General features: G+C 44.7%; 3 protein-coding genes and 1 pseudogene across 4 annotated transcripts; 2 read left to right on the top strand and 2 right to left on the bottom strand.

Moving 5' to 3' along the window:
• Positions 1 to 442: 442 nt before the first annotated feature.
• Positions 443 to 3,799, bottom strand: LOC135269904 (large ribosomal subunit protein uL16-like; annotated as a pseudogene).
• MPC1L (mitochondrial pyruvate carrier 1 like) lies at positions 1,948 to 2,417 on the top strand. The gene is given in 2 exon segments (XM_064364415.1): positions 1,948 to 2,129; positions 2,131 to 2,417. Coding segments are annotated over 2 exon segments (408 nt in total). The 3' UTR covers positions 2,357 to 2,417.
• A 1,989-nt stretch (positions 3,800 to 5,788) lies between the features above and the next one.
• CUNHXorf38 (chromosome unknown CXorf38 homolog) lies at positions 5,789 to 26,430 on the bottom strand. 2 transcript variants are annotated; one of them, XM_012448131.2, is made up of 7 exons: positions 26,212 to 26,430; positions 25,914 to 26,048; positions 18,319 to 18,438; positions 16,285 to 16,434; positions 15,809 to 15,988; positions 12,642 to 12,801; positions 5,789 to 12,180 (listed from the first exon to the last, which is right to left on the bottom strand). In XM_012448131.2, the coding sequence occupies exons 1-6, from the start codon at positions 26,425 to 26,427 to the stop codon at positions 12,643 to 12,645; spliced, it is 960 nt and encodes a 319-aa protein (XP_012303554.1). In that variant the 5' UTR covers positions 26,428 to 26,430; the 3' UTR covers positions 5,789 to 12,180; position 12,642. The 2 variants fall into 2 exon arrangements, with proteins under 2 accessions (XP_012303554.1, XP_012303555.1); XM_012448132.2 differs by having other exon boundaries at positions 26,311 to 26,430.
• On the top strand, positions 8,327 to 9,135 carry LOC110568793 (transcription factor BTF3 homolog 4-like). The gene has a single exon (XM_064364416.1). The coding sequence runs from the start codon at positions 8,415 to 8,417 to the stop codon at positions 8,715 to 8,717; it is 303 nt and encodes a 100-aa protein (XP_064220486.1). The 5' UTR covers positions 8,327 to 8,414; the 3' UTR covers positions 8,718 to 9,135.
• Positions 26,431 to 27,066: the final 636 nt, after the last annotated feature.

Genomic DNA, 27,066 nt, shown 5'->3' with positions numbered 1-27,066 from the left:
AAAGCATTAGTACTTCAATGCATATTCAATTGCTTTTCAACAGTTGTTGTTTTTATTAGAAAAATCAGAAAGCGTTCAAAAAATAATCACCAGTTTTGTCACTAAAGAACTTTCATCCACAGATATCAAAACTATTAGGTGAAAAACTGTTGGAGAGGCCAGGAGCAGTGGCTCACACCTGTAATCCCAGCACTTTGGGAGGCCAAGGCAGTCAGATCACCTGAGGTCAGGAGTTCAAGATCAACCTGGCCAACATGGTGAAATCACATCTCCATGAAAAATACAAAAATTAACCGGGAATGGTGGCAAGCGCCTATAATCCCAGCTACTAGGGAGGCTGAAGCAGAATTGCTTGAACTGGGGAGGTGGAGGTTGCAGTGAGCCAAGATCTTGCCACTGCACTCCAGCCTGGGCGACAGAGTGAGACTCCCATCCAAAAAAAAAAAAAAAAAAGTGTTGGAGAATAGAATATCCATACACTCTCAAGGCGGCTCTGTGTGGATTATTTGAAAGGAACAGGTAACTTTACAATGGAGAAACCAGGCAGATAACTTCTTAAGCAAGTGGCTGAACTTAGTATCACCAATGCTGGAACAAAGTGACATCATGTGCCTCGCATTGTGATGCACTAAGAATACGATATCACCTGTGAAGCTGTTTTATCAAAATACGTTTAACCTAAATCTAATGAGAAAACAGACAAATCCAACTTAAAGACATTCTGAAAAGCAACAAGCTTGGACTGTTCAAAAATGTCCATGTCACAAAAGACAAAAAGCTAGGGAACTCTTCTAGATTAGAGATTAATCAAAGGGGTTAACTAAACTTCAATTTTGATTGAATCCTTATTTCCCCCTCCCAACAAGAAAGGAAAAAAATAAGCCATAAATGTAAATATGCTCTGCATCTTATAGTGCCATCCTAAATGTTAATTATCTGAGTGGATTACTGCATTGTGGTTAAGTAGGAGACCATCCTTGTTTTTAAGAGACAGATGCTAAAATGTTTAAGGTGAAATGTCACTGTGTCTGCAAGTAACACTCAGCCAAATTGTGTAAGGACAAAAATTCCGAACCTGGTTGAGGAATTTTGTATCAACATCTAGTTAACACTGTCCGGGGACTAGGTAGAACAAGCAGTTTCCCTTTGCACGGCTGAGAAGCAGGCAGCCTGATCCTCTCCTCCCCAGGCGGCACGTGTAACCCTGAGCACTTAAAAGCAGCCGCAGCCCTAGGGGAACGAAGGATGAGGCTGTGGTTTCACTTCTGCCAGAGGACACACACGTGCACGCATGCTCTGTGCACTTTATGGCAGTCCATGGAAGATGCAAAAGTGCAAGGGTGAGGCTGCACCCCTCCCCTAACCCCCACAGGAACTTACGACAGCGTGCTGTGCGGAGAACTTTAGAGCAGTCACGTCCGACCGAGGGCAAAGCCTTGCCCTTTCGCCCCCCACAGGACAGCAGCACGTGCTGTCTGGAACACTTTATGGCAGCCAGGCAAAGGTGCGAGGATGAGACCGCGCCCCTTCACCCTCACAGAACACCTGCACGTGCTTGTGGAGCACTTTACCTCATTTATGCAAATGTGAGGGCAAAGCCATGCCCTTTCATCCCCACAGAACAGTGGCATGTAGTCTGGAGCACTTTATGGCAGATACATGAAGGTGTGAGGGCAAAGCCAGGCCTTTCACCCCGACAGAACAGCTGCACATGCCGTCCAGCGCACTTTACGGCAGTCAATGCCAAGGCAGCAGGGTTAAGCCACGCCCTTTCACCCCCCCACAGAACAGCCGCACGTGCTGTCCGGCGTACTTTACGGCAGCTACACGAAGGCGCAAGGTCGCGAGCGTCTGCTGCGTCAGGGTCCGCTGCGGTTACGGGGCTTTGCACTCTGTCTCATTGTGGTCTGGCTATTGGTCCGTTGGCACACCTACGGCTATTCTATCATGGCAAGGATGGCGGCACTGTGGCGGAAGACCAGAGATTACTTCCTGAGCAAGGAGTTCGGGGAATACGTGACCAGCACTCACTTCTGGGGTCCCGTGGCCAACTGGGGCCTTCCGCTGGCTGCCTTTAAGGACATGAAGGAGTCGCCGGAGCTCATCAGTGGCCGCATGACGACTGCGCTTTTTCTACTCAGCGATCTTCATACGCTTCGCCTACTGCGTACAGCCTCGAAACCTGCTGCTGATGGCGTGCCACGGCACCAACGTGGTGGCTCAGAGGGTGCAGGCCAGTCGCTACCTACACTACTGCTTCGGCGGCGGCGCCAAGGCCGAAGCCCGCGACCCTCTGGCTACCACCGCCGCCACTGCCACCAGCCCCAGTTCCCAGCCCCTGAAACAAGTTTCTTAAGAACTGAGAGGGTCTGATCGCATTTCTGCAAGTCACAAGCACTGAACTGTTACTCTTCCTGAAAAAAGACCAATGAAGACCTTTGGTTTTGACTCTAAAACAGTGCAAATCTGATTTAAACCTACAATTTGGTTGATAAACAAATACAAGATAGCATTGAACTGAAGTTGAGTGTTGCCTCTTTTGTAAACTGGAAATGTTTTTTAGAAGGGGAGGGTGGATTAGCTGGTCTTTCTCTTCACAGGACCGGCAACTCAAGATAGTTTATATGGGGGAGGAAGACTTTTAATGGAAAGCACCTCACACTATTCACTAACTCGTAGCTTTTTTTTTTTTTTTTTTTTGACAGGAAGTAAATTTATTGGTTCATGTTACGAGGGGGCAGCACAGTGGAAGCCCTCAGGAGTGCAGGGCCCGCCACTTGTCCAGAGGGCCACGATTGGGGATGTACTTAACCCCACAGCCATCTGGGATGAGTCGCTTCTCAGCCACCATGTCTTCAAATTCATCGGCATTGAACCTGGTGAAGCCCCACTTTTTTGAAATGTGGATCTTCTGGCGGCCAGGGAACTTGAACTTGGCCCTTCGCAGGGCCTCAATCACATGCTCCTTGTTCTGCAGCTTGGTGTGGATGGACATGATCACTTGGCCAATGTGAACCCTGGCCACAGTGCCCTGGGGCTTTCCAAAGGCGCCTCGTATGCCTGTTTGGAGCCTGTCAGCCCCGGCACAGGACAACATCTTGTTGATGCGGATGACGTGGAAGGGGTGGAGTCGCACTCGGATGTGAAAGCCTTCTTTGCCACAACTTTTAACCATGTACTTATTGGCACAAATTCGGGCAGCCTCCGGGGCTTCAGAGGAGAGCTGCTCATATTCATCTGATACCATGTGGTCACAGAGTGGAAACTCATCCACTTTTGCCTTCTTCCGCCCCAGGTCAAAGATGCGAATCTTCGCATGAGGGACACCTCAGCAGAAGCGAGACTTTGGGTACGGCTTGTTCTTACAATATCAGTAACAACGGGCGGGGCGGCGGCCCATAGCGACACCAGGATCTTCAGTGGTGTGCCGAAGGAAAAAAGAGCTTTTTTTGTTTTTTTAAAGCTCTCTTGGGAACATGTTTTTGTTACTTGCTTTGGGTGTCCAGGGCAAATAGGGTTGCTTAGTATCACACACGGCTCAGAACTTGTTGCAGTCCCAAATCTGTACATCAAAAAAAGTCTGGGGGCTATTTCTACTGAGAGAAATATTTTGAAGTGGGTTTTATTTATTTTATTTTATTTTATTTATTTGAGACGGAGTTTCGCTCTTGTTACCCAGGCTGGAGTGCAATGGCGCGACCTCGGCTCACCGCAACCTCTGCCTCCTGGGTTCAGGCAGTTCTCCTGCCTCAGCCTCCTGAGTAGCTGGATTACAGGCACGCACCACCATGCCCAGCTAATTTTTTTTTTTTTTTTTTTGTATTTTTAGTAGAGACGGGGTTTCACCATGTTGACCAGGATGGTCTCGATGTCTTGACCTCGTGATCCACCCGCCTTGGCCTCCCAAAGTGCTGGGATTACAGGCATGAGCCACCACGCCCGGCCCTTGAAGTGGATTTTAAATGAATGTCGTGAGGCACAGTGTAGACTTAAGGAGTCTGTAAGAGAACCTAGGGTCCCTTGGTGACGGAGAGCAATTATGGAATCAGCCATGGAAACAGGATAAACAACTCTGGGGACAATTGCCATCAACCCTGGATTCCAGGCAAATAGGTAAAATGACAAAATTATTCTTTCCTCTTTTTCTTATCCTTAAAAACAGGAAATGGCAGTTTGTAAAACTGGTTACTTATCACTCTGTTGAATGCTAGCTAGAGCTGGGGGTGAAGGTCAGCGGTCAACAGCGGCAGCTCCGAGTATTCCACTAGGAATCCTGGGGGTTCCTACGGATTAAGCACAGAGCTGAGAAAAGGGAAACGAGAAGGGTGGGGTGGTGGGGCAATAGGGTAAGGCCATTACCCACATGGCAGAGGCTGCCCTCTACGATTTGACCTAAAATTTCCCCCTGCCCCTGGAGGATGCAGAAAGTTCCAGAGTGTTTACTGGTGAACCCCAAAGTAGGTGTTCAGAAGTGTTTGAACCCTGATTTAGGTAAAGCTTTCAAATACAAAGAAATTTAAAAGCACTATCAAAGATTCTGAAGACATCAGTTCTCGGACAAAACAGGCACATTAGTGGAATTCTGAAGATTCCCCTTTGTCTCCTCTGGCATTTAAGCAGAAGTCCTCTTTGTGGGCAGTGTTTCACAGCATTCTGCCTGTGGGGGCGGGGGGAAACAAACTATGGGGAACTTATCTATAGCCCTGTAATCACCCCAACACGTAGTTTAAAACAGTTATCTGATGTAATTTCTGAAGGTCAGGAATCTGGGAGTGATTTAGTTGGGGGCTTTTGGCTCAGGGACTCTCAGTTGTCAGCTGGGGCTGCAGTCTCTGAAGATTTGAGGGGAGCTGGAAGATCCACGTCCAAGCTCACTCACAGTTGTTTGTAAGAGGCTTCAGTTCCTCATCATCTGGGCCTTTCCACAGGGCTGCTTGTGATGTGGCTTCCCCCAGAGTGGTGTTCCAAGAGACAGCCCAATATGGAAGTTCTGGTCTTTTACAGCTCCATCTTGGAAGTCACATACCATCACTTCTGCTGTGTTCACATAAAAAAATTTAGTACACTGTGGGAGGACAATATGAGGATGGGAAGCAGGCACTGTTAGGGGCCATCTTGGATGCTGGCTACTACACGTGGTGCTAAAGAATTCTCATGCCTTTCTGGGAGTCAGTAGAAGGTAAAGCATGTAAGTTTGTTGCCTACCTTTCCAAAGAGAGGTCACAAAATGCTGTTTACAGTGTTGTGGTCATTACTAACATGCATATATCATAGAGCATGGGTTTGAGAAGCAGAAATCTCTGGAAGATAATAGTTGATTTAAATGTTTTAGATAATTCAGACTACAATGAAGTATTAAAAACCAGTTCTTAAGGTTATGAAATAACTTTATATCCACTTCACTGATTTCACGAGTAGAAATTAATATATTTTTAGGTTGCCTTACAATATGCATTTTGTAATTTCAGTACATTTCAATAAAAGGCCACTGTCTGTTGAAGACACTTCAGAGTAGGAAGGTTTCTAATTAACCTGGTGAGGGAAAAGGAGGTAATCTCTACTGATAGTTTCCTATTGCCCTATACTTATAATTTAGAGGTCAAAACGATTCGAGAAAATATCCAAAAGACTGCAACACCTCCACAATAATACAATACTCCACTTACCGCATCTAATTCATAATCTGCCCACCCAACTAAGAGAGCTAACCCTATGTTGCCTAGGATATTAGTGTTTAAAGCCAAGTAAGTAATTGATACTTTAGCTCAGGAAATGCGACACAGCCAGCTTACAGTTTGAATTTATATTTTATTATTTTGAAATTCAAAATTTTAATTAAAAACATTTCAAAATACACCAGTACGTTTGTTGTAAAAATTAAGGATATAAAATAGAGAAGCCAAATTCCTTCTAACTCTCCCCTCTACCTCAATTCCCTTCACAATACAGAAAAAAAAGAAAAAAGCAAACAACTTTCTAGACCTCTACTATTCTAAAACACAAAGAGCATTACAGCATGCCATGCATTGTTTTTTTTTTTTTTTTTTTTTTGAGATGGACTATCCCTCTATCACCCAGGCCAGAGTGCAGTGCCACGATCTCAGCTCAATGCAACCTCCGCCTCCCCAGTTCAAGCGATTCTCCTGCGTCGGACTGCCGAGTAGCTGGGGCCACAGGTGCATATCACCATGCCCAGCTAATTTTTTTAGTTTTAGTAGAGACAGTGTTTTGCCACGTTGGCCGGGTTGGTCTCAAACTTCTGACCTCAGGTAATCCATCCCACTTGGCCTCCCACAGTGCCAGGATTACAGGCATAACCACCACCCGCAGCTGCTATGCATTGTTAAACCTCTTGATCACTGCATGGCTGCAGTGCAGCCACGCTTCATTCTTTCCAACAGTTACATAAGGTCCTGTAGTATGAACATGCTACACTTTAACAGCGCTGCTATACGCATTCTGCTGTGCACACCCTTGTGCCAAGGTGCACAGTTCTGTTAAATAGGACATGAACAGGTTGATGTCTCTATATAGGCTACATTGCCATAAAGCCCTCTCTGGGGCTTTAGAAAGTTTTCGGAACCATATCTTTATCAGAGTGGACAAATCCAGTAAGATGACAGCTCGTACACCGTCATCCATACCTTACACATCCTTATATTTATATCTACTTCAGTGGCTGGCACATGGTGGACCCTTGACAAAAGTTTGTTGGATAGATAAGGAGAAACTAGCTAGACACAGATAGAAAATGGAAGTGTTCATAACCCAAAGTTCCTAAAATTAGAAATCAGATCTTAAATTTGTGAATCAAGATTCCATTTGATCCCAAGTTTTGTATCTCACATCTAGAAGCTCGGAAATATTTCACTAAGTTTCTGAGTTTGGAAGAGTTGTGAGATGAATGAAATTTCTTCTTTCTTTACTGTTGAAGTCTTCTCAAGGAATTTCATGAAATGAGGAAAGAAAATGTAAGACAAAGACTAAATACTACCTGACAGATTAAAGCAGGAAGTTACAGGCACATTTGCATTCATCTGGGCTTACAGAGTTATGTTAAGTGCATTTTAACATAAAATATAGACCAAATATGCCCTGGGCCTCCACCCATTCTACAGAGGACATCCTTGGTGGGTGGATGGAAAGGCATTGGAGCACATCTTCACTGGGCTTAGAATGGAGCCCTTCCTGCAGGCAGTGAGGCACATGGCAATTCTGTTCCTGAAGGTCCACAGGCAACTTGACCCAGTGAACTACCACTGGCCTCGGAAACAAGTAGATGCAGGAGAAGGTGAAAGTGAGGCTGACTCCACAGACCACTGCCTATAATGGGGCATTCATTGCGCAGTTTGGGAAACAAGCAGGAGGAAGTCAGGAGTGGATGACTTCATGGGTAAAAGGTATAGAAGAAGCATGACTGAATGTGTGAATTTGTTGAAAGAAAAGGTTGTCTTTGAATTTCCACAAGAATGTTGCAATTTCCTTCTTAAATTTCGCAACAAAGGACCAGGCTTAGTTAATGGTATAACTAACATTTAGGTTTGCGAATACTCCCACGCCAAGAGAGGACCCTTCAGTCAAATATTCACTGAGCATGTGACAGCCAGGCCCTGGGAGTGTCCTTTTCAAAAGTGTACCATAAACAAGCTGCCAAGCGAGAAGCTCCCCAACTCCTGCCCGACATCCCTGTTTGTGATGCTGGCCTGGGTCCTGCCTGTTCACTGGTCACTCAAGTCACCATTCTCCAGCTCCCCACGGACCAGCCTAGGCCCACCTCCTTGCCCTACTGCCTTAGGCTACTCCAACCTGGTAGTAACAATTTTGGGGGGTTTTCTTGAGAGACGGTCTTATTCTGTCACCCAGGCTGAAGTGCAGTGGCATGATTATAGCTCACCACAGCCTTGACCACCTGGGCTCAAGGGATCCTCCCACCTCAGCCACCTGAGTAGCTGAGACTAAAGGTGTGTGCCACCACACCCAGCTTATTTTTAAATTTTTTGTAGAAACGGGATTGCGCTATCTTGCCCAAGTTGGTCTCAAACTCCTGGGCTCAAGTGATCCACCCACAGTGCTGGGATTATAGGCCTGAGCCACTGCACCCAGTGGCAGTAACATTTCTGTACTAATTGGAAATAGCTAGAAAATCACCTTTCAGGTCTTTCTCTGTCTCCGCTGAGGCAGCCATCTTGCTCTTGCCGCGTGCTGGTGTTGGAGGATCCTCCCTGCTTCAGATTTACCAATAGCATGAATCAAGAAAAGCCAAATTTCAGGCTCAGGTCCGGATAGGGGGCAAGGGTACAGCTCGCAGAAAGAAGAAGGTGGTACATAGAACAGCTACAGCGGATGACAAAAAGCTTCAGAGTTCTCTAAAAAAACTGGCTGTGAATAATATAGCTGGTATTGAAGAGGTGAACATGATTAAAGATGATGGGTCAGTTATTCATTTCAACAATCCCAAAGTCCAAGCTTCCCTTTCTGCTAACACCTTTGCAATTACTGGTCATGCAGAAGCCAAACCAATCACAGAAATGCTTCCTGGAATATTAAGTCAGCTTGGTGCTGACAGCTTAACAAGCCTTAGGAAGTTAGCTGAACAGTTCCCACGGCAAGTCTTAGACAGTAAAGCACCAAAACCAGAAGACATTGATGAGGAGGAGGATTATGTTCCAGATCTTGTAGAAAATTTTGATGAGGCATCAAAGAATGAAGCTAACTAAAATTTTGGTTTTTGGAAGCTGGCATGGACTAGATTTAACAAATCAGCTATGTGGTTCCAAAGTTTTACAGACACGGAGAACACCACCTGTTACTAGTTACTAGTTCAGTAATATAAATATTTTGTATATTAATAATGCTGTTTGTTCAGCATTTTTGGTCATTTGATTTTGCATTTTGCACTTCCTCCCAGGATATTTTTTTTTTGGTCAAAATAGGAAGTATTGGTGCAGTTTGAGGGTGTTTTGGTTTTTGATTCTTGTTTTTTTTGTTTGTTTGGGGTATTTTTGGTGTATGTATGTTTATGTATGTGTGTGGGTATGTGTGTATACAGTGGAGAGCAAATTGGAAAACAGTTCTATTTATGCTACTCCCTCCCCAGCAGAAATTAAAAAAAATCTTTAAAAAAAAAAAAAAAAAGAGAGAGATCCAAGATGGCTGATGATTAGCAGCTCGGGCACGTACCTCCCAGTGAAAGCGCAAAGAACGAGAGGACGCCACACTTTCAGATGAAAATTAGTTGCTCACGGACCAGGAGATTCCCAGTAGAGGAGATCCACGGGTCGCCAGGGCGACTCTTGTGGCCGGCGTGGCGGTTTTGCTGGTGCCTTAGCACGCCAGTTCTTGGTGCAGAGTCCGGAGATTCCCGGGCAGAAAAGCACCATCAATCTTAACACCGCTGTTTTGGCCGGCTCAGTGGATTGCTCAGATTTCGGCGCAGGGAATCAACAAGTTGGACGTCAGAGACCCAGTTAGAAAGTCGGTAATTATAAGGACGACAGACGGACAAATATATAATGAAGGGAAGAAACCAGCGTAAGAAGGTAGAGACTACTCAAAATCAGAATGCCTCTCCCTCTACAGGGGATTGCAATTCCTCATCAGTAACAGAACAAGGCTTAATAGATTACACGTGTGTTCCAATAACAGAAGCAGGTTTCAAAACGTGGGTGATAAGAAACTTCTGTGAATTAAAAGAACTTGTTCTAACCCAATGCAAAGAAACTAAGAACCTTGAAAAAAGGTTTGACGAAATGTTAACGAGAATGAACAATTTAGAGAGGAATATAAGTGAATTGATGGAGCTGAAAAACACAACACGAGAACTTCACGAAGCATGCACAAGTTTAAACAGTCGAATTGATCAAGCAGAAGGAAGGATATCAGAAGTCGAGGACCAGCTCAGTGAAATGAAACGAGAAGACAAGAATGCAGAAAAAAGGATGAAAAGGAATGAGCAAAGTCTCCAGGAAATATGGGACTATGTGAAAAGACCTAATTTAAGTTTGATAGGTGTACCTGAATGTGATGAAGAGAATGAATCCAAGTTGGAAAATACTCTTCAGGATATCATTCAGGAAAATTTTCCCAACCTGGCAAGGCAGGGTAATATTCAACTCCAGGTAATACAGAGAACACCACAAAGATATTCTTCAAGAAGACCAACCCCAAGGCACATAATCGCCAGATTTATTAGGGTTGAAATGAAGGAGAAAATACTAAGGGCAGCCAGAGAAAAAGGTCAGGTTACCCATAAAGGGAAACCTATTAGACTTACAGCAGATCTCTCAGCAGAAACCCTACAAGCCAGAAAAGAGTGGGGACCAATATTTAACATCCTTAAAGAAAAGAACTTTCAACCCAGAATTTCCTATCCAGCCAAACTAAACTTTATGAGCGAAGGAAAAATTAAATCTTTTGCGAACAAACAAGTACTTAGAGACTTCACCACCACCAGGCCTGCTTTACAAGAGCTTCTGAAAGAAGCACTATACATATAAAGGAACAACCAATATCAGCCTTTCCAAAAATACATCAAAAAGCAAAGAACTTTAACACAATAAAAAATTTACATCAACTAATGGGCAAAACAGCCAGCTAGCATCAAACGCCGGTATTAAACTTATATATATTTTAATTGGATAAAAAGCCAAAACCCATCGGTATGCTGCATCCGGGCCCATCTTACATGCAACAATACACAAAGACTCAGAGAGAAGGAGGAAGATTTACCAATCAGAGAGTAAAAATAAACTAATAAACAAAAAGCAGGAGATGCAATTCTCGCCTCTGATAAAGTAGACTTTAAAGCAACAAAGATCAAAAGAGGCGAGGAATGACATTACATAATGGCAAAAGGATCAATGCAACAAGAAGAGCTAACGATTCTATAGATCAACGAGATAGAAAATTAACAAGGATATTCAGAACTTGAACTCAGACCCGGAACAAGTAAACTTAATAAACATTTATAGAACTCTCCACTTCAAATACACAAAACATATATTACCACCTCACACCTGTTCCAAAGGTGACTATATAATTGGAAGTAAATCGCTCCTCAGTAATCGCATAGCATTTCATAGGTTTAAATTAAATATTGGTTGGCTGTTTGTTTGTTATCTTCTTCCCTTATTCCTTCCTGACTACATCATTAAGTATAATTATCAGTATAAAAGAGATTTTCAATACCCACTACTAAATTGCATTCTAGCCTGAGCAAGAAAGCAATACTCCCATTCTCTCTCCCTCTTTCTTTTCCTTCTTCCTCCTCCCCATTCTCTCTCTCTCTCTTCCTTTTTCCTCCTTCCTATTCTCTCTCTCTCTCTCTCTAAAAAAAAAAAAAAGAAAAGAAAATCACTTTTCAGGCAATGTTTCTTCTTGCTTTCTTCTAAAAAGGAAAGATTTCTATCCCAACATTTATATCTCAGCACAGCCTTGGGCATCCTGGGTGAATAGGAATAGGACTTGCCTGCCAGTGGGTGGAGCACTCTGGGTGAGCCTCTGGCACAGGCCTGGCCAAACACAGTCTTTATTAAGTTAAGCAGCTACAGTTTAGGACCAGAAAAGAAATTCACCTTTTAAATAGCAAAAAATCCCTGGATGGTAGCAAGTTTTTTTTTTGCGTTTTTCTTTTTTTTTTTTTAGGAGACAGAGTCTTGCTCTGTTGCCCAGGCTGTAGTACAGTGGCACAGTCTCAGCTCTCTGCAACCTCTGCCTCCCAGGTTCAAGTGATTCTCCTGCCTCAGCCTCCCGAGTGGCTGAGATTACAGACACACACCACCATGCCTGGCTAATTTTTGTTATTATTATTATTTTACTAGAGACAAGGGTTTCACCATGTTGGCCAGGCTGGTCTCAAACTCCTGACCTCAGGTGATCAGCCCACCTTGGCCTCCCAAAGTGTTGGGATTACAGGCGTGAGCCACTACACCTGGCCTGGTAGCAAGTTTTGGCATAAGAGTATCTAATATTTTTTGACTGCGATAGATTATACAACCCCAAGTTTATGAATATTGAAAAAGTTCCAAGAGTCAGAGCGAAGTCCAGGACAAAACAACAGAAATTCCTTTTTGTTCAGGTAGAATAGTCTGGTAACCTTTTCCTTTTGCACAGAAAAGCATGTCTGAGACAGAAGCCATGCTGACTTTCACAGAACATGCCTGATTTTTGTTGACGGGCACCCTAAAATGAAAGAGAATGCTTTAATTTTTTTTTTTAATTGAGGGGAAAAAAGTAAAATGCTCAAGACAGTTAACTCATTTTAACAAGTTCTCCTTATGGAAACTAATCAATTGCTATTAATGCCCCAGTAAAAGCTGGGCATCAGTGGCATCATTTTAAGGCAGAAATGCTTTTTGATTATGTTTATAAAGCTGATTCATTTAATTCTAGACTAATGACTTCAGGTGTATTTGGCTAAACAAAGCTCCCAGGGAACTGATGTTGAATTACTTCACAGACGTGAGAACCATTAATTAGAGAAAGAACACAAACCTCAGTGTCCTTTCTTTGAAACAATAAAGACAAAGGCAAACGTCCTATTAGACTGTTGTGTGTTCATGATGGCCTCACATGAGAGAACAGACATGAAAGAGATGAAGTGATTCTGTCCTTCTTTAACACCATCATCTGCCTGAACTCACCTCAGGCCTTCCTGTCAGGTGTCTGGCTCCCAGGTTCCTTTGAATCCAGTTTTTGATGTAGACAGAGGCTGTCTAGCTTCTGCATATCTTCTGTAAGGCCATTTCTAAGATCCTCATTGCTTTTCAGAAATTCCTTCACCACTTCTAGTCGATTTGAGAGCTGCAAGAGGAAACCATTGCAATGTATAGCTTAGACAGTTTTGTAGCAGATTTGTAATTCAAATGAAAAACCTACTAGCTCCCAGTCTGGCTCCTACTCATGTGCCCAAGAGACAGAAATCTTGGCTATAGGCATCTGTCCACAAGTTAAAGTTTGAAAAACAAAAACAAAACAAACCCTTTAAAACAAAGCATCCTCCACTCAAAAAATAGTGACCCAGGATAACCGGTTCTGGGGGTACACAAGGGGGTATTTGCTTGTCTCCTTCCATTGTTTTGTGCTTTAAAACTTCCTGCCTTTACATGAAAGGGCTAAAGGGCTTCATTTTATACATACACACGTGTATGTGTACAAATAAATAAAATGTCCTTTTCTTTTGAATTCTGTACCTGAATTATTAAACATATACATGGATATATACATATGTTCATATAAATATATGGATATATAAAAGTGTGTATGTGTGTGTGTTGTTTTTTTTGAGACAGAGTCTTGCTCTATCGCCCAGGCTGGAGGGCAATGGTGCGATCTCGGCACACTTCAACCTTTGCTTCCCGGGTTCAAGCAATTCTCCTGCCTCAGCCTCCAGAGTAACTGATTACAGGAATGTGCCACCATGCCCGGCTTATTTTTGTGTTTTTAGTAGAGGCAGGTTTTTGCCATGTTGGCCAGGCTGGTCTCAACTCCTGACCTCAGATGATCTGCCCACCTCAGCCTCCCAAAGTGCTGGGATTACAGGCATGAGCCACCGTGCCCGACCACATGTATATATCTTTAATAGTAACAAATATATAGGTTCAAATCTCAAAATCAACACAAAGGTGTAAGATAAAAAGTCAGTCCTCTTTCCACCCCTACTGCTTTAACAAAAACAAGAAACAGGTCTTGATAACACTTACAACAAAAGTCCTGGGGTCATAATACAATCACTGTTTTTCCTGATCCCAGATGCACATTTTTCCCTATTCTAACATCTCAAATGAGAAGGCATGTTACCATTGATAGTGTCTCGTACTAAATTGGCAGCATGTTTTTTCTTTCTTAGAAGTAACTAAAATATTGGTATGTTTTACAATTGACAGCATTTTAGATTCACTGAAATCTGGTCTTAATAAATCCTCTGACTTTGGCAACTAACCCTAAAGAACATGGATAATCACATAGGGTATGAACTTTCAGAAGACGTCAAATTTAATATATGTAAAAACCTGACCTCCAACTTTTTTAAGATAACATGTAAATCAATCCTCACATTTTGATTAATTGAAATATTAATAAGAAATGCCATGGTCTGATGAAGAGAAAGCATGAAAAATGAGAATTTATCAACTCTACCTAGAGACTTTGTGACCCAGAGGACAAGCCAACTAATCCCTATTTCCTTTCAGTAAAACAGAGATAATGGGGGTTCAAAATTTATAGCTGCCAGCTCCTCAGAGATATAAGATCTGCAGCACAGCAGATGGGAAGCCACAGGATCAGAACGGAGAGACCTGCAGGCCAGCCCTCAGCCCCAGTGCAAACTCCATGGGACTCTTGCCTCACATGCAAAGCAGGGGATATGATAAGATGACTGCCAGGTTTCCTTCTAGCTCTCAACTGACACAAACTCCTGGCTCTAGCTTCTGAAAGCAGCAGCAGAAAGAAAACTGGGGCTCTAATGGCATTATAAAATAAAATCAGATGAACTGAAACACATGGATTTAGAAAAGAACAGATTTAACATTCTAATTCATCATTTTAAATACCTATGGGGTATACCATGGTGGGCACACCCAAAAAACCAGGGATACTAAGTCCTTCTGCTAAAGGGGCTCACCACACTGAATAAAGCACCTGGATCAACGCTGGAATAGTTAATACAGGCATATTTACCTGCAAGGAGCACAGCTTCGTGAATTTGTGTTTAATAAACCCTCCCTATGTTTAATAAGGTAACCAGCAAAACTACTTTCCTTGGACAAGGAGGAATGGAGAGGTGAAATGATTTTTCCAAGATCTCCTGGTGATCTAGAAATCTAATCCAGCCAGTGCTGGAATATTTCTGTACCTTACTGGAATATAATTCTACCACTGTTAATTTCTTTTATACCTTGGATGTGACATGGAGATTCATTCCTCCTGTACTTGGGAGTTTAGACCATCATTAGCCTGCAGGTCTTAAACTAGAAACACTGATGATCCTTCAAACACTCCCCTCCCCTCCTTCTCCACCATTTTCCAGCCCCATGCCATGTTCCAAGTAATCTCCCTGGCCACCAAGAACCATCAGCTCTGCCCAGGCACTGCCTCCAGAATCCAGCTCCTCCACAGCCCCTAGTTTTTGTTCTCTCTCACCTTCACATGACTCCAAGAGCCTTCTGGGTAGTTGCTAGCCACTCATCCAACCTTCAGCTACCACAAGAGCTAACTTTCTAAAAGCTATATCTGATCCTATCACTCTTTCTTGACTGCTTTTTGGGAATGAGTCCCAAACCCTTTGGCATGGCCTAGGAAACCTTTCGGCATGTCGCTTCAGCCCACTTTACCACCCTCAAATCTGCCCATAGCTCCTGTGCTCACCTGTCCTTGCCTAGGCTCAGACTATCCTTTCCCACCTTTCCAAGTACTGTGCCCTCTGCCAAGAAGAACCTTTTTCCTTGCCAATTTGTCACTCTTATTTGAGTCTGTGAGCCGCGGCTCAACAGCACCTTCTCGGCAAAATCTTTTTTGGCAATCCCCCTGACCAGCAGAGATTGTCTGGAGCATTATTATTTTTCAGAATTTTATTGTAGCCCTTACTACATTTTTCCACTTTGTGGCACAGATTAGGCTGTTTGCTGATTAAATGAAAATATTTGTTAAGAGGTAATATTAATCTGTGCCCAAAGCATATTCACACTTCTGGAAATTATTTGACTTATAAATCAAAAACGCAATTGGTTATTTGTTAAGATGAGCTACTCTTCCTCCCCAGCATCTTTCTTTGTGTTGTTTACTGACAGAGGATATAATACTTTTCTTTTACCTCTTCAGGCAACAGCTCTTGCTCTTCTGCTTGAAGATATATCTCTTGAAGTTTCTCCTTTAGTAACTGCATTTCTATTTCATTGACTTGGCTCTCACTCAGGTAAGTTCCCATTTCACATTCACACCCATCTCGCTGATCTTCCTCGGGGATGTGAACAGCCCAGTCAGATGTCAACAGCTGAGAGGATCGCCATACAAATATATGAACTCATTTCATGAAAAAGGCATTCCACTGAATTACTCAAATAATTTATAGTTAAACATAATGAACTGGATCCATATTAATAGTGTACTGTTACCACAGAAAAACTTCTCAGCCCAGCATAACTGCAGATTTCGTATCAGTATTCTTTCCCCCTGCTTACATTCTAACATTTAGGTTAAATCTAATAAACTTCAAATTTTAAATGTGTGGCTGTTGTTCTTTTCTCTCCCTTCATTCTGTATGCCAGAACTATTAAACATGATTTTTACCTGTTCTATTCTGGAATATACTGCCACAATGTCTGGAATGTTCTTGAATTCATCCAGAAAATTTTGGATCTTCATCTGAAAATCGCGAAGCCACGTAGAAGATACTTTCATCTCGGAAGAGTGCATGATCTCATTACGACATTTAATTACCTGCAGAAAGACAAAAACATAAAAGGCTTCAAAATCAAACAATGGGGTAAACTGAGACCTCTGACTCCTCAAAAAAATCACAGAAAGGCTTTGTTAATTACGAAATCAACAAGAGCGGTCTTCAGATGAGAAGGGCTGGAACTTTCTTGGGATCATGGGCATAATCTGGCATGTACTTGTATCAGAGTAGAGGACACTTCACCCCTCCAGCCCCCCAAGTCAGATCCATATTTAGTTTCATCCCGTCTAGAGGACATACGCCAAGAAGTGAAGTTCTCCCTGGGTCACAAACTGAAATGCCTTCAAGGGTCAGGCAGGTAGCCTGAGGGAAGGTGGCTATGTGTAATAGTAAGGGGTCATCTCCCTACTAAAAGACTGGTTTGGGACAAACTGGAGAGTAGAGGCCCTATCTGAAGGGGCAGCCTCTACTTAACACGCGGCTTATTGCCATGGGAGTTATATGAGCCCTGTGTTCCCAGATCTTCTGATTTTTCATGACTGGAAATTTAGATTTTTATGACAACTAATTTGAAATTCTAAAAAATCATGCAGGACAAATAAGACACGACAATAAACCAGATTTCGGCCACAGGATTCTAGGAATAAAAAGATGGCTCCTGGGCAACAGCTGAGCCTTTTCTCCCTCACTGAGTCTCTGGAGCAGATTTCCAAGCAGATTTCCAATCCAGAAGTTCCTAACATAACCTGTAGGTACCTGTCAGTGTTGTTGAGGCTTGAGAGGATGTTCAATCCCCTGCCACATGAATAATACATTAGTCAGGGTAAGAAATACAAATAAGCCTACAACTATCCTTAGCCCTTGAAGTCTTACGGCCAGCTGGATATTACACCGTCCCCCAAAATCCCTTAACTTAACCTGCCAAAGAGCAAGCTCATCGGCTCTGGGTATACCCACAGGATGAAGCAGACAATACAAAAATCTTTTAAATACTGTTGGAGCACCAGGAAGCTGGGTCAAGGGAGTTTCCTGATGTGGAAATCATGATGAAAAGAAAATAAACTTTGGCCTCTATCTTTAGCAAAATGGTCCTGTCTAATCATGTATTAATATATAATTCATATAGAGCCTCCACAGTTTGGTTAAAAGATATCAAAGGGGTCAACTACTGTGATAGTCCTTTGTTTCTGCTGATGTCATAATGGGGTCTCAATCCTGGTAGTTGCTGGCATGCTGACAAAAGATACATGCATTTTCTCTACCTATTATAAATAATCCAGCTATAGCTATATACTCTTCCCAATGATCTTCAGGGTAATAAATGTATGAGTTGTTCTCTGGTGAACTAGAGAAAAATCTGAATTTCCCAGAGGAAATCTAACAAGCACAGTGATCTATTCTGACACTGTTATCCATCAATGTTCACATTTTCTTCAGTTCCATATCATTTGGTCTTGCAGCTGCTTAGCCAATGAGATTCAAAAAGGTAGGATTCAGATGTTGGCATACAACAGGGAGAATGATGCAATGTTCTGTATTTTTTTTTTAAAACAAGAAAAATTACTTCCCTGTTCTGTTTATGGCAGAACAGGGAAAAGATTTTTGGGTTCATCTACTTCAGTGGCAAATGGCACAATGAGTTGTCAGGAAACTAATTAGAGAGAACTGAAGGATAAGTCTCTCGATTGCATTTGCACTGGGGTTCTTGGACATCACAGAAGGTGCACATGATATGAGCTCCACTAGCTCGCTTAGCAATGCCAACTTTGAACCCAAGTCTAAGTTTCTTTGTACACCACTGTTCTGGGGAGCTACTGTGTGTTCCACCTGCATGGCTGGCTTAGCATCACAGTGTGTCTCATGGCCGACTCTCACAGCATAGACCCAACTGACTGGGGTATGGTTTTCAATCTGACAGCTCTTACCTCTGTGACTTTCTTTCGATCAACCACAAAGTGATCGCAGGAGTTGATGAGACTTAAAAGAGCAACCGCATCACATTCCTCAGGTCCTCGTTTGTCTGCTAGTCCTCGGGGCATGAAGGCCTATAGCAAGGGAGGGAGGAGGGGGACCTGAGCCTCTTTCAACTCTAGGAGCTGGAAAGGCAATGGTTACTTGTCTACTTTCCAAATGATGACTGAAATTCTCTTACGCACTGAGGTTTCAACTTAGAACCTCATGTGCCCAAAATGCAAGTAGGAAAACAGTGTCACAGCTAAGCCTTGGCCAAGGGCAATAACTGAAGGGCTGTACTATCCCTGTTATTAGAGACACATGATGTAACTGGCTTTCCATCCTGTCTTAATGGCATATAAACAGAAAGCATGAGTAGAAGGCACCTTTTTTCTTTTCCTTACTGAAATTTCAGTGGCTGAGTTGTTAAATAAAAAGATTTAAAAATAAAATAAAACTGGACACTTTCTGAATGACCTGAGTAAGTTCAGTATGGAAGTATTACATTAAGAGTCTGGGCTTTGGGGTGCAAACTGGGTTCAAATGCCAGCTCTGCCATTTGCCAACTGTGACCGTGGCCAAGTTACTCTCAGATTCCTCATCAGTAAATGGGGGATAACTGTCCTTATCTACTTCAAAGGATATTGTGAGAATGAAATAAGGGAATGCAGGTACAGCACAGTGTTGGGCACATGTTAGTAACAAGGACATGAATGTTGGGAATTATTACGTAGATGGTGCAAGGCGAGTAGGACCACATAGGAGTTACAGATGGAATCCCGGGATGAGATACTAGATATACCAGAAGGGCCTCAAGCTAGCAGGATCTTGCCTTTAGTAGGATTTTATGGCACAGACCCCCAAAATGGTGTTATGGGAAAGCTTGGGCGTATTTCTTTCCTGAAATATTTCTCAATTTATATCAGGATACAACAACTTTACTAGACTAAGAATCTCAAGGATACACTCCTGCCAAGGGACTAGAACAAAAAGTTACTCACAATAAGAATTCTACATAGGCTGGGCATAGTGGCTCATGCCTGTAATCCTAGCACTTTGGGAGGCAAAAGTGGGAGGATCACTTGAGCCCAGGAGTTTGAGGCCAGCCTGGGCAACAAAGGGAGACCCCTATCTCCATTAAAAAAAAAAAGAAGAAAAAAAGGCTGGGCGCAGTAGCTAATGCCTGTAATCCCAGCACTTTGGGAGGCTGAGGTAGGTGAATCAGCTGAGGTCAGAAGTTCAAGACCAGCCTGGCCAACATGGTGAAACCCTATCTCTACTAAAAATACAAAAATTAGCCAGACGTGATAGTGCACGTCTATAATCCCAGCTACTCAGGAGGCTGAGGCAGGAGAATTGCTTGAACTGTAGGTGGAGGCTGCAGTGAGTCAACATTGCGCTACTGCACTCCAGCCTGGGCAAGAAGAGCAAAACTCTGTCTCAAAAAATTAAATAAATAAAAGTAAAAAATTAGCCACGCATGGTGGTGTGTGCTGTAGTCCCAGGTACTCAAGAGGCTGAGGCAGGAGGCTTGCTTGACCCCAGGAGTTCAAGGTTTTTACACCACTGCACTCCAGCCTGGACAAGGGGGCAAGACCCTATTTTTTTTTAAAAAAAGTCTTTAAGAGACCTGTTCCATCGAAAACACATCTCAATAGGCAACTACAATGCCTCCTACAGGGCTGCTCATGAAAGCATTATGAAAAGGCTGGGTAAGTACTCATATATGGCATGAAGAGTCAGGGCTACATTCCTGATGGTGGCTACATTCCTGAGCCTCACATAATTCAGAATTTTGTAAAGCCTGGTTGGCCCCTATCAACAAGTACAGTAGCCAGTACCATCACTATCTTTCTGTGCCTTAATAGTCACAGGCATGCTGACCCTCTGAAAGAAGTCTCTTATGGGCCAGGTGCTGCGGCTCACACCTGTAATCCCAGCACTTTGGGAGGCCAAGGCTGGCAGATCACCTGAGGTCAGCAGTTTGAGACCAGCCTGGTCAACACAGTGAAACCCCATCTCTACTAAAAATACAAAAATCAACTGGGCTTGGTGGCACGTGCCTGTAATCCCAGCTACTTGGGAAGCTAAGGCAGGAGAATCACTTGAACCCGGGAGGCGGAGGTTGCAGCGACCTGAGATCACTCCACTACACTCCAGCCTGGGCAACAGAGTGAGATTCTGACTCCAAAAAAAAAAAAAAAGTCTATTATGGATGCTACAAAGGTTAACAAAGAAGCTAACTTATCACAGGCAAACTAATGCCATGAAACTGAAGAAAAGAAGCTCTGAAAAATACAAAAAAAAATTAGCTGGGCGTGGTGGCACATGCCTCTAGTACCAGCTACTTCAGAGGCTGAAATGGGAAGATTGCTTAAGCCCAGAAGGTGGAAGTTGCAGTGAGCCAAGATTGTACCACTGCACTCAAGCCTGGGCTGCAGTGCAAGACCCTGTCTCAAAAAGGAAAAATTAAAATAAAAAATAAAAGGAACTCCTGAATTCAGCTATTTCTGGGAAGAAAATGCAAAGTTAGTAGGGTCTTAGTTACCTCCAAATCAGGTGTAGTTTTTCTTTTTCATTATAAGGTAGGTCCTGTCTGGCATTTTCTCACCAATATAAGACAATCTATTCCATGTTAAAATTTTTGTTTTGTTTTGGAGAGACAGGGTCTTCCTCTATTACCTAGACTGGAGAACAGTGGCACAATCACAGCTCACTGCAGCCTCAAACTCCCAGGCTCAAACAATCCTCCCACTTCAGCCTCCTAAGTACCTAGGATTATAGACATGCACCACCATGCTTGGCTAATTTTTTTGTATTTTTTGTAGACATGGGGTTTTGCCATGTTGCCCAGGATGACCTTAAAATCCTGGAGTCAAGTGATCTGCCTGCTTCGGCCTCCCAAAATGCTGGGATTATAGGCATAAGCCACTGTGCCTGGCCTTGTTAAAATGTTATTTTAGTAATTATTCCCTTTCTTCAGAACTGGAAGCCAACAGGGAGGCTCTGCTGCTTCCTTGCAGTGAAAGCAGAGTCTTAAAATTGTATTGCATATCACCGTGTTCCACATGCCAAACACACAGCAGTGAGAAACGTGTTATTGCCTCTCTCTATCCTCCACTGTCTCTTCGCTGAGTAGGAGATGCGGTTGGAAAATAAACAGAGGCCTGATCATGCTGGGCCTTATTGGCTCTGGAAAGGTGTGGGGTTTATTCTAAGGCTATCAGGAAGCCATCCAAAGGTTTTAGGTAAGGGTTATAGAACAACCTAATTCCCATTTGAAGACTGCACATCCTGCTATGTGAAGGACCGACCACAGATGCTCAGAGCAGCAGAGGCCTGGTAGGAGAAGGTGAGAGTTGTGATGCTGAGATGGAAAAGAGGATTCCAAAAGTATTTTGCAGGTACAAATAAGGGGAGAGGGGGTACCGAGAGGGAAAGAGATGAAACAAGAGTGATTCTGGAAGGTTGGTAATGGGGAATGGGCATAGGGTGCGGGGTAAAGACAAACAGTTCTACTTTAGAACTAAATAAAATGTGCTCCATAGGTGATGGAGTGGAGGGGGCAAGTAAGCAGTTGGATGTGTACATCTAGAACTCAGAAGAGAGGGCAGGGCTAGAGCCACCAATTTGGGAGCCAGTTATCATTTAACTCCACAGGCCTGGGCAATGTCACCAGAGAAGAGGGGAACAGAAGAGACCCAGCCCTGAGTCCCGAGGAAAGCCAAAAGACATTCAGAAGGAGGCTGAGCAGGAAAAGGCAGGGAGATGGGAGGAAAGCCAAGAGGGTTTCAAGAAGAGCAGCCAGTAGTGCCAAATGCCTCTGGGAGGTAAGACAGACGAAGCCAGAGAACTGAAGGGCGCAGATGCAGTGCAGTGCAGAGGCAGAAGCCGAGATGGAGTGGACTGAAGAGGAAGTGGGAGCAAAGAAGAGAACAGGCGTGAAACTTCTTTTTTGAGATGTTCTGCTGGGTATGTATATGGGAGGCAGTTAGAGAAGTGGGGAGATAGCAGGAGAGAATGGATCAAGGGACATTTTTCTCTTTTTATTTTTTTTCTGAGACAGGGTCTTACTCTGTCACCCAGGCTGGAATATAGTGGTGCCACCACAGTTCACTGCAGCCTCAACCTCCTGGAATCAAGCAATCCACCCATCTCAGCCTCCCAAGTACCTGGGATTACAGGCACACACCACCACAGCTGGCTAATTTTTTTTGTATTTTTAGTAGAGATCGGGTTTCACCATGCTGGCCAGGCTGGTTTCAAACTCCTGACCTCAAGTGATCCACTCACCTCGGCCTCCCGAAGTACTGGGATTACGGCATGAGCCACCACACTCAGCCACACCCAGCTACACCCAGCTAATTTTTGTTATTTTTTTGTGGAGACAGTTATGGGGTTTCGCCACATTGCCCAGGCTGGTCTTGAACTTCTGAACTTAAGCAATCTTCTCACCTCTGCCTCCCAAAGTGCTGTGATAACAGGCATGAGCCACCATATCCGGCCTCTTTTAAAATCTTATTTTCCAAGTATTTATTCAAGTGTTTTTAAAAAACAGCTTTCTTGAGATATAATTCACCCATCTATACATTACAGTTCAGTGGTTTCCAGCATATTTACAGAGGTGTGCAACCATCACTATAGTCAATTTTAGAACATTTTCACTGCCTCAGAAAGAAACCCCATACCCATTAGCTATCATCCATCATTCCTCAAAGTCCTGGCAACCACTAATATACTTCTGCTTCTGCAGATTTGCCTATTCTGGACATTTCTTATAAATGGAAGCAAAATGGAATTTATAAAATGGACATATCACATAAATATGTGACTGGCTTCTTTCACTCAGCATACTGTTTTCAAGATTTATCTATATTGTAACATGAATCAGTACTTCATTCCTTTGTTACATTGCTACAGGAAAACAATATTCCATTGTACAGAGACACTACGTTTTAAAAATTCCATGCATCAGCTGCTGGGTATTTGGGTTGTTTCCACCTTTTGGCTATAATGAATGGAGCTGCTATGAACATGTGTGTACACTTTTTTGTATGAATTTACGTTTTCATTTCTCTTGGGAATATACCTAGGAAGAGAATTGCTGGGTCATGTGGTAACTGTTTCTTTCTTTTAAAAACATTAAAATAAACCATGGCTATATTAAAACTTTTTCTATAGTGATGGGAATAAGCTGCAAGAGAGAAAGAGTGGACAAGTGAAGCCTCGAAGGCCTTGAGCAGGAGAAAAGGGATAAGATCCAACACAAGAGTGGAGGTATAAGCAATAAGTGGAGAGACACCCTTCCTCCTTTGTAGCAGAAGGAAATAGATGATGCACATGGAGATAAGTTGGTGTTGGCAAAAAGAGGAAGTACAGTCAGCCCTCCACTATCCATGGGTTCCACACTCATAGAATCAACCAACTGTGGATGAAAACTTCTCAGAAAAAAAAATACAAAAATAAAAATAGAGATTTTTAAAAAATATAGCATAACTATTTACATAGCACTTACATTGTATGAGGTACTATAAGTAATCTAGAGATGATTTAAAGTATATAGGAGAATGTAAGTAACATGCAAATACCACATACATCATTTTATATCAGGGACTTGAGCATCTGTGGATTTTGGTATCCTTGGTGGTCCTGGACACAATACCCCTTGGATAAGGAGAGACAACTATGTATGTCCAGGGGCCTCCATCAACTCTGTGAAGCATGAGCAAGGGCGGAGGAACAGGAGCGGGAAAAGTAGTAGTCTCCAAAAACAGAAGCCTAGTGAGAGATGTAGCCAGACCACGGGGGCTCATGATCAAGAATGAAAGTGAAACCAGTCAGCTCCCTTGTGAGATTCTTTCCCACTAAGCAGAAGCAGACCATGTTGTCATCAGGACTGGAGTTGGGCCAGGCAAGTTCAGAGAAAGGAGGAAAAAAAGCTGATAACAGCAAGGGACTGATTATAATGACGGGCCATGGAATCTGGGCTAGCTGAGGTGACAAAGGCAGGCAGGAGGGCAGAGGTTGCTGGATATTGAGGAAGCAGTAGAAGCCTCAAAGAGGCGGAAGTAGTATGGGGCCCAGGGTTGGGGGCAGGGGCGTGTGAATAAGTGTGCCAAAGGCTAGCAGGATGTTAGACACTGATACTTCCTGTGCTGACAAGGTCCAGGGTGTGGGCATGCAAGCGGGAGGCTGAGGTGGAGTGGAGCAGAGGATTAGAATCAGGAGCCCAGAAACTGAAAGGATGGGGTTGGACTAGAAGTCTGCAGGTTACAGCAACCAAGAGGAGCAAACAGTGGTGTAAGGATTCCAATGGTGTGAAAGCAGCAACGGAGACCAAACAGATGAGGGACAGGCATTGTAAAGGGCAGAGTTTTCTTTCTTTCCGTTTTTTCTCTTTTCTAGGTAAAAGTAGAAGTCAGCAATGCTATGACTACAGTGGAAAAAAATGGGGAAGAAGGTGTAGGTGTGGTGGGTTTACTGGCTCGTGATACCCAAAAGTCTGTAGACCCCTGATACAGTTTAATTTTTTAAGACAGGGTCTTGCTCTGTCACCCAGGCTGGAATGCAGTGGCGTGATCACGGCTCACTGCAGCCTCAACTTCCGGGGCTCCAGCGATCCTCTCACCTCAGCCTCCTGAGTAACTGGGACTACAGGCGCGCGACACCAAGCCCAGCTGATTTTTGTATTTTTTGTAGGGAAGGGGTTTTGCCATGTTGCCCAGGGTGGTCTTGAACTCCTGAGCTCAAGTCATCCTCCCACCTTGGCCTCCCAAAGTGCTGGCATTACAGGCACGAGCCACCGCACCCGGCCCCAATTCCTTTCATTTTTGAGATTGGGGAGCACAGGCTGGCCCAGTGTCACACACAGCAGCTGAGCCAGGACTCAGATCACCTCCTTCCCAGGCACTGCTCCTTCCCAGTGCCCACTCTGTGCCTGCCGATAACTACTGGCATGTAGATTGACTGCTAAAGTCAATGTGTGTTAGGAAGCCACTTCTGGCTGTCCCTCTCCATCCCTTACTGAGCAAAAAAATTTCCCACTCAGTCCACTTAGTGACATTGCCAAGATCTGAAGACAGATCCGGCTGCGTACCCCATTCCCAGCTCCCCAAAGTGCCTTTAGCTGGGCATTTAATGTCCTTTCTATTTTAGCCCTAACTTCCCTTGGTTACTCTGCCTTATGGGATCCTTTAGCCAAAAACAGCTGATGAGCTGTTCAGCGACCCTACCCTCAAACAGACCACACAAAAATCTCCCTCCCTGCTTGTGCTCATAATGCTCGCTCTACATCTTGCCCCAGCATCTCTTCTAGAAATCTTTCCTATAACTTTCCAAACAGGGGCAACAAACTCAAATGCCTTCAGGAAGCAGATGGGTAGAAGAAAGCTTCTACTTCACTAAGCTGGGTTGGGTCCCCTATACCAGCCTTGAACCTCCTAGACTCTTGATCAATCTGTCTCTCTGCATTTGTTTACGAAGCCCCGGCGTCCACAAGACCAGATAGCCACCCCGAGTGCTGGGTGACCCGCCACCGCCTCCTTCCATCCCGGCCTCAGGCGCTTACCTTGGCCACCTCCCAGGCGTCCACGGGCCAGAGGCCCGGCCGGCAGTTTCCCCAGTGCACGTCTCCATTTCTGTTGACGTGATGTCTCAAAATCTCCCGTTTCCACTCAGCACACACCTCACACTGTGGCTGAAACTACAGGGGGCGGCGGTGAGGAGGGGCCCAGGAGGGAGGGGCGTCGCAGTTGGCCCCGCCTCGCGGAGGGAACTGGACACTTGCGCTCTGGATCTGGGACGGGAACGGGGATGAGGGGGGGCGGGGTGGGGGCAGTGGTCAAGGCCCGGAGCCAGGTGCTCACCTGGCGGGCGCGCGGACTGCACCGTGAGCCGCCGCGGCAGGCGGCGCGGGGCCCCAAGCCAGAGATTGCGGCGAGTAGGCCGCGGTGGAAGGAGAGTACCTCGCGGCCGACGAAACCCTGCAGACAGCTGCGCAGCAGCAGCAGGCAATGGCCCGCCTTCACCCAGTTCTTGTACTCGGCGCAGTTAAGGCGCACCGCCAGCTCCGACAGCACCATGTCTCACTTGGACCCAAGAGGCTGAGGGGCGTGGCGGACGGCAGTGCGCAGGCGCGGAGCCTGGGAGCTGCCCGAGGCAGCGGCCCCTGCGCCTGCGCGGCCCCTGCGCCTGCGCGGCCCCTGCGCCTGCGCGGCCCCTGCGCCTGCGCGGCCCCTGCGCCTGCGCGGCCCCTGCGCCTGCGCGGCCCCTGCGCCTGCGCGGCCCCTGCGCCTGCGCGGCCCCTGCGCCTGCGCGGCCCCTGCGCCTGCGCGGCCCCTGCGCCTGCGCGGCCCCTGCGCCTGCGCGGCCCCACCAGGAGGCGGGGTTGGCAGAGATCGCAGCGCGTGACGCCGATCCCGGGGCGAGGCGTCTTGACATCCGGGGCACGTCGGCTCCACCCTACTTAGGTGACGTCTGATGTCTAAGAACTTTGGTGCTTGCGGAAGCAGCCAGTCTGAAACCCTTAGGCTCTTTGTCCCCCAGACTGAGACCCTGCCAGCATCCGATTCGACTTCCTCTCCCAACGTACGGGCACTTTTTTTTATTGTACAGATGTACAAGGTGCTCAGGGCACATTGCTTTAATCGCGTATGTTCTTTGCATTATACAATTCTATAGTTACTGGTGCCTACGCCCACACACCAGCTGTAGCAAATTGC

Source organism: Aotus nancymaae, unplaced genomic scaffold (genome assembly GCF_030222135.1).
Source record: "Aotus nancymaae isolate 86718 unplaced genomic scaffold, 86718_ANA_hifiasm-v0.15.2.pri h1tg000058l, whole genome shotgun sequence".
Lineage (NCBI taxonomy): Eukaryota > Metazoa > Chordata > Mammalia > Primates > Aotidae > Aotus > Aotus nancymaae.
Note: the sequence above shows the minus strand (reverse complement) of the source record. Positions and strands in the feature narration are given on the sequence as shown.

What these genes read in the sequence shown, in the direction of transcription:
- LOC110568793 (XM_064364416.1), top strand. Translation starts at nt 8,415, where the DNA reads ATGATTAAAGATGATGGGTCAGTTATTCATTTCAACAATCCCAAAGTC.
- CUNHXorf38 (XM_012448131.2), bottom strand. Translation starts at nt 26,427, where the DNA reads ATGGTGCTGTCGGAGCTGGCGGTGCGCCTTAACTGCGCCGAGTACAAG. An exon ending in GCAGTCCGCGCGCCCGCCAG is followed by an intron (nt 26,049 to 26,211) that starts GTGAGCACCTGG and finishes CGCCCCCTGTAG; the next exon opens with TTTCAGCCACAGTGTGAGGT. An exon ending in AAGAGCTGTTGCCTGAAGAG is followed by an intron (nt 12,802 to 15,808) that starts GTAAAAGAAAAG and finishes TTCCTCTTGCAG; the next exon opens with CTCTCAAATCGACTAGAAGT.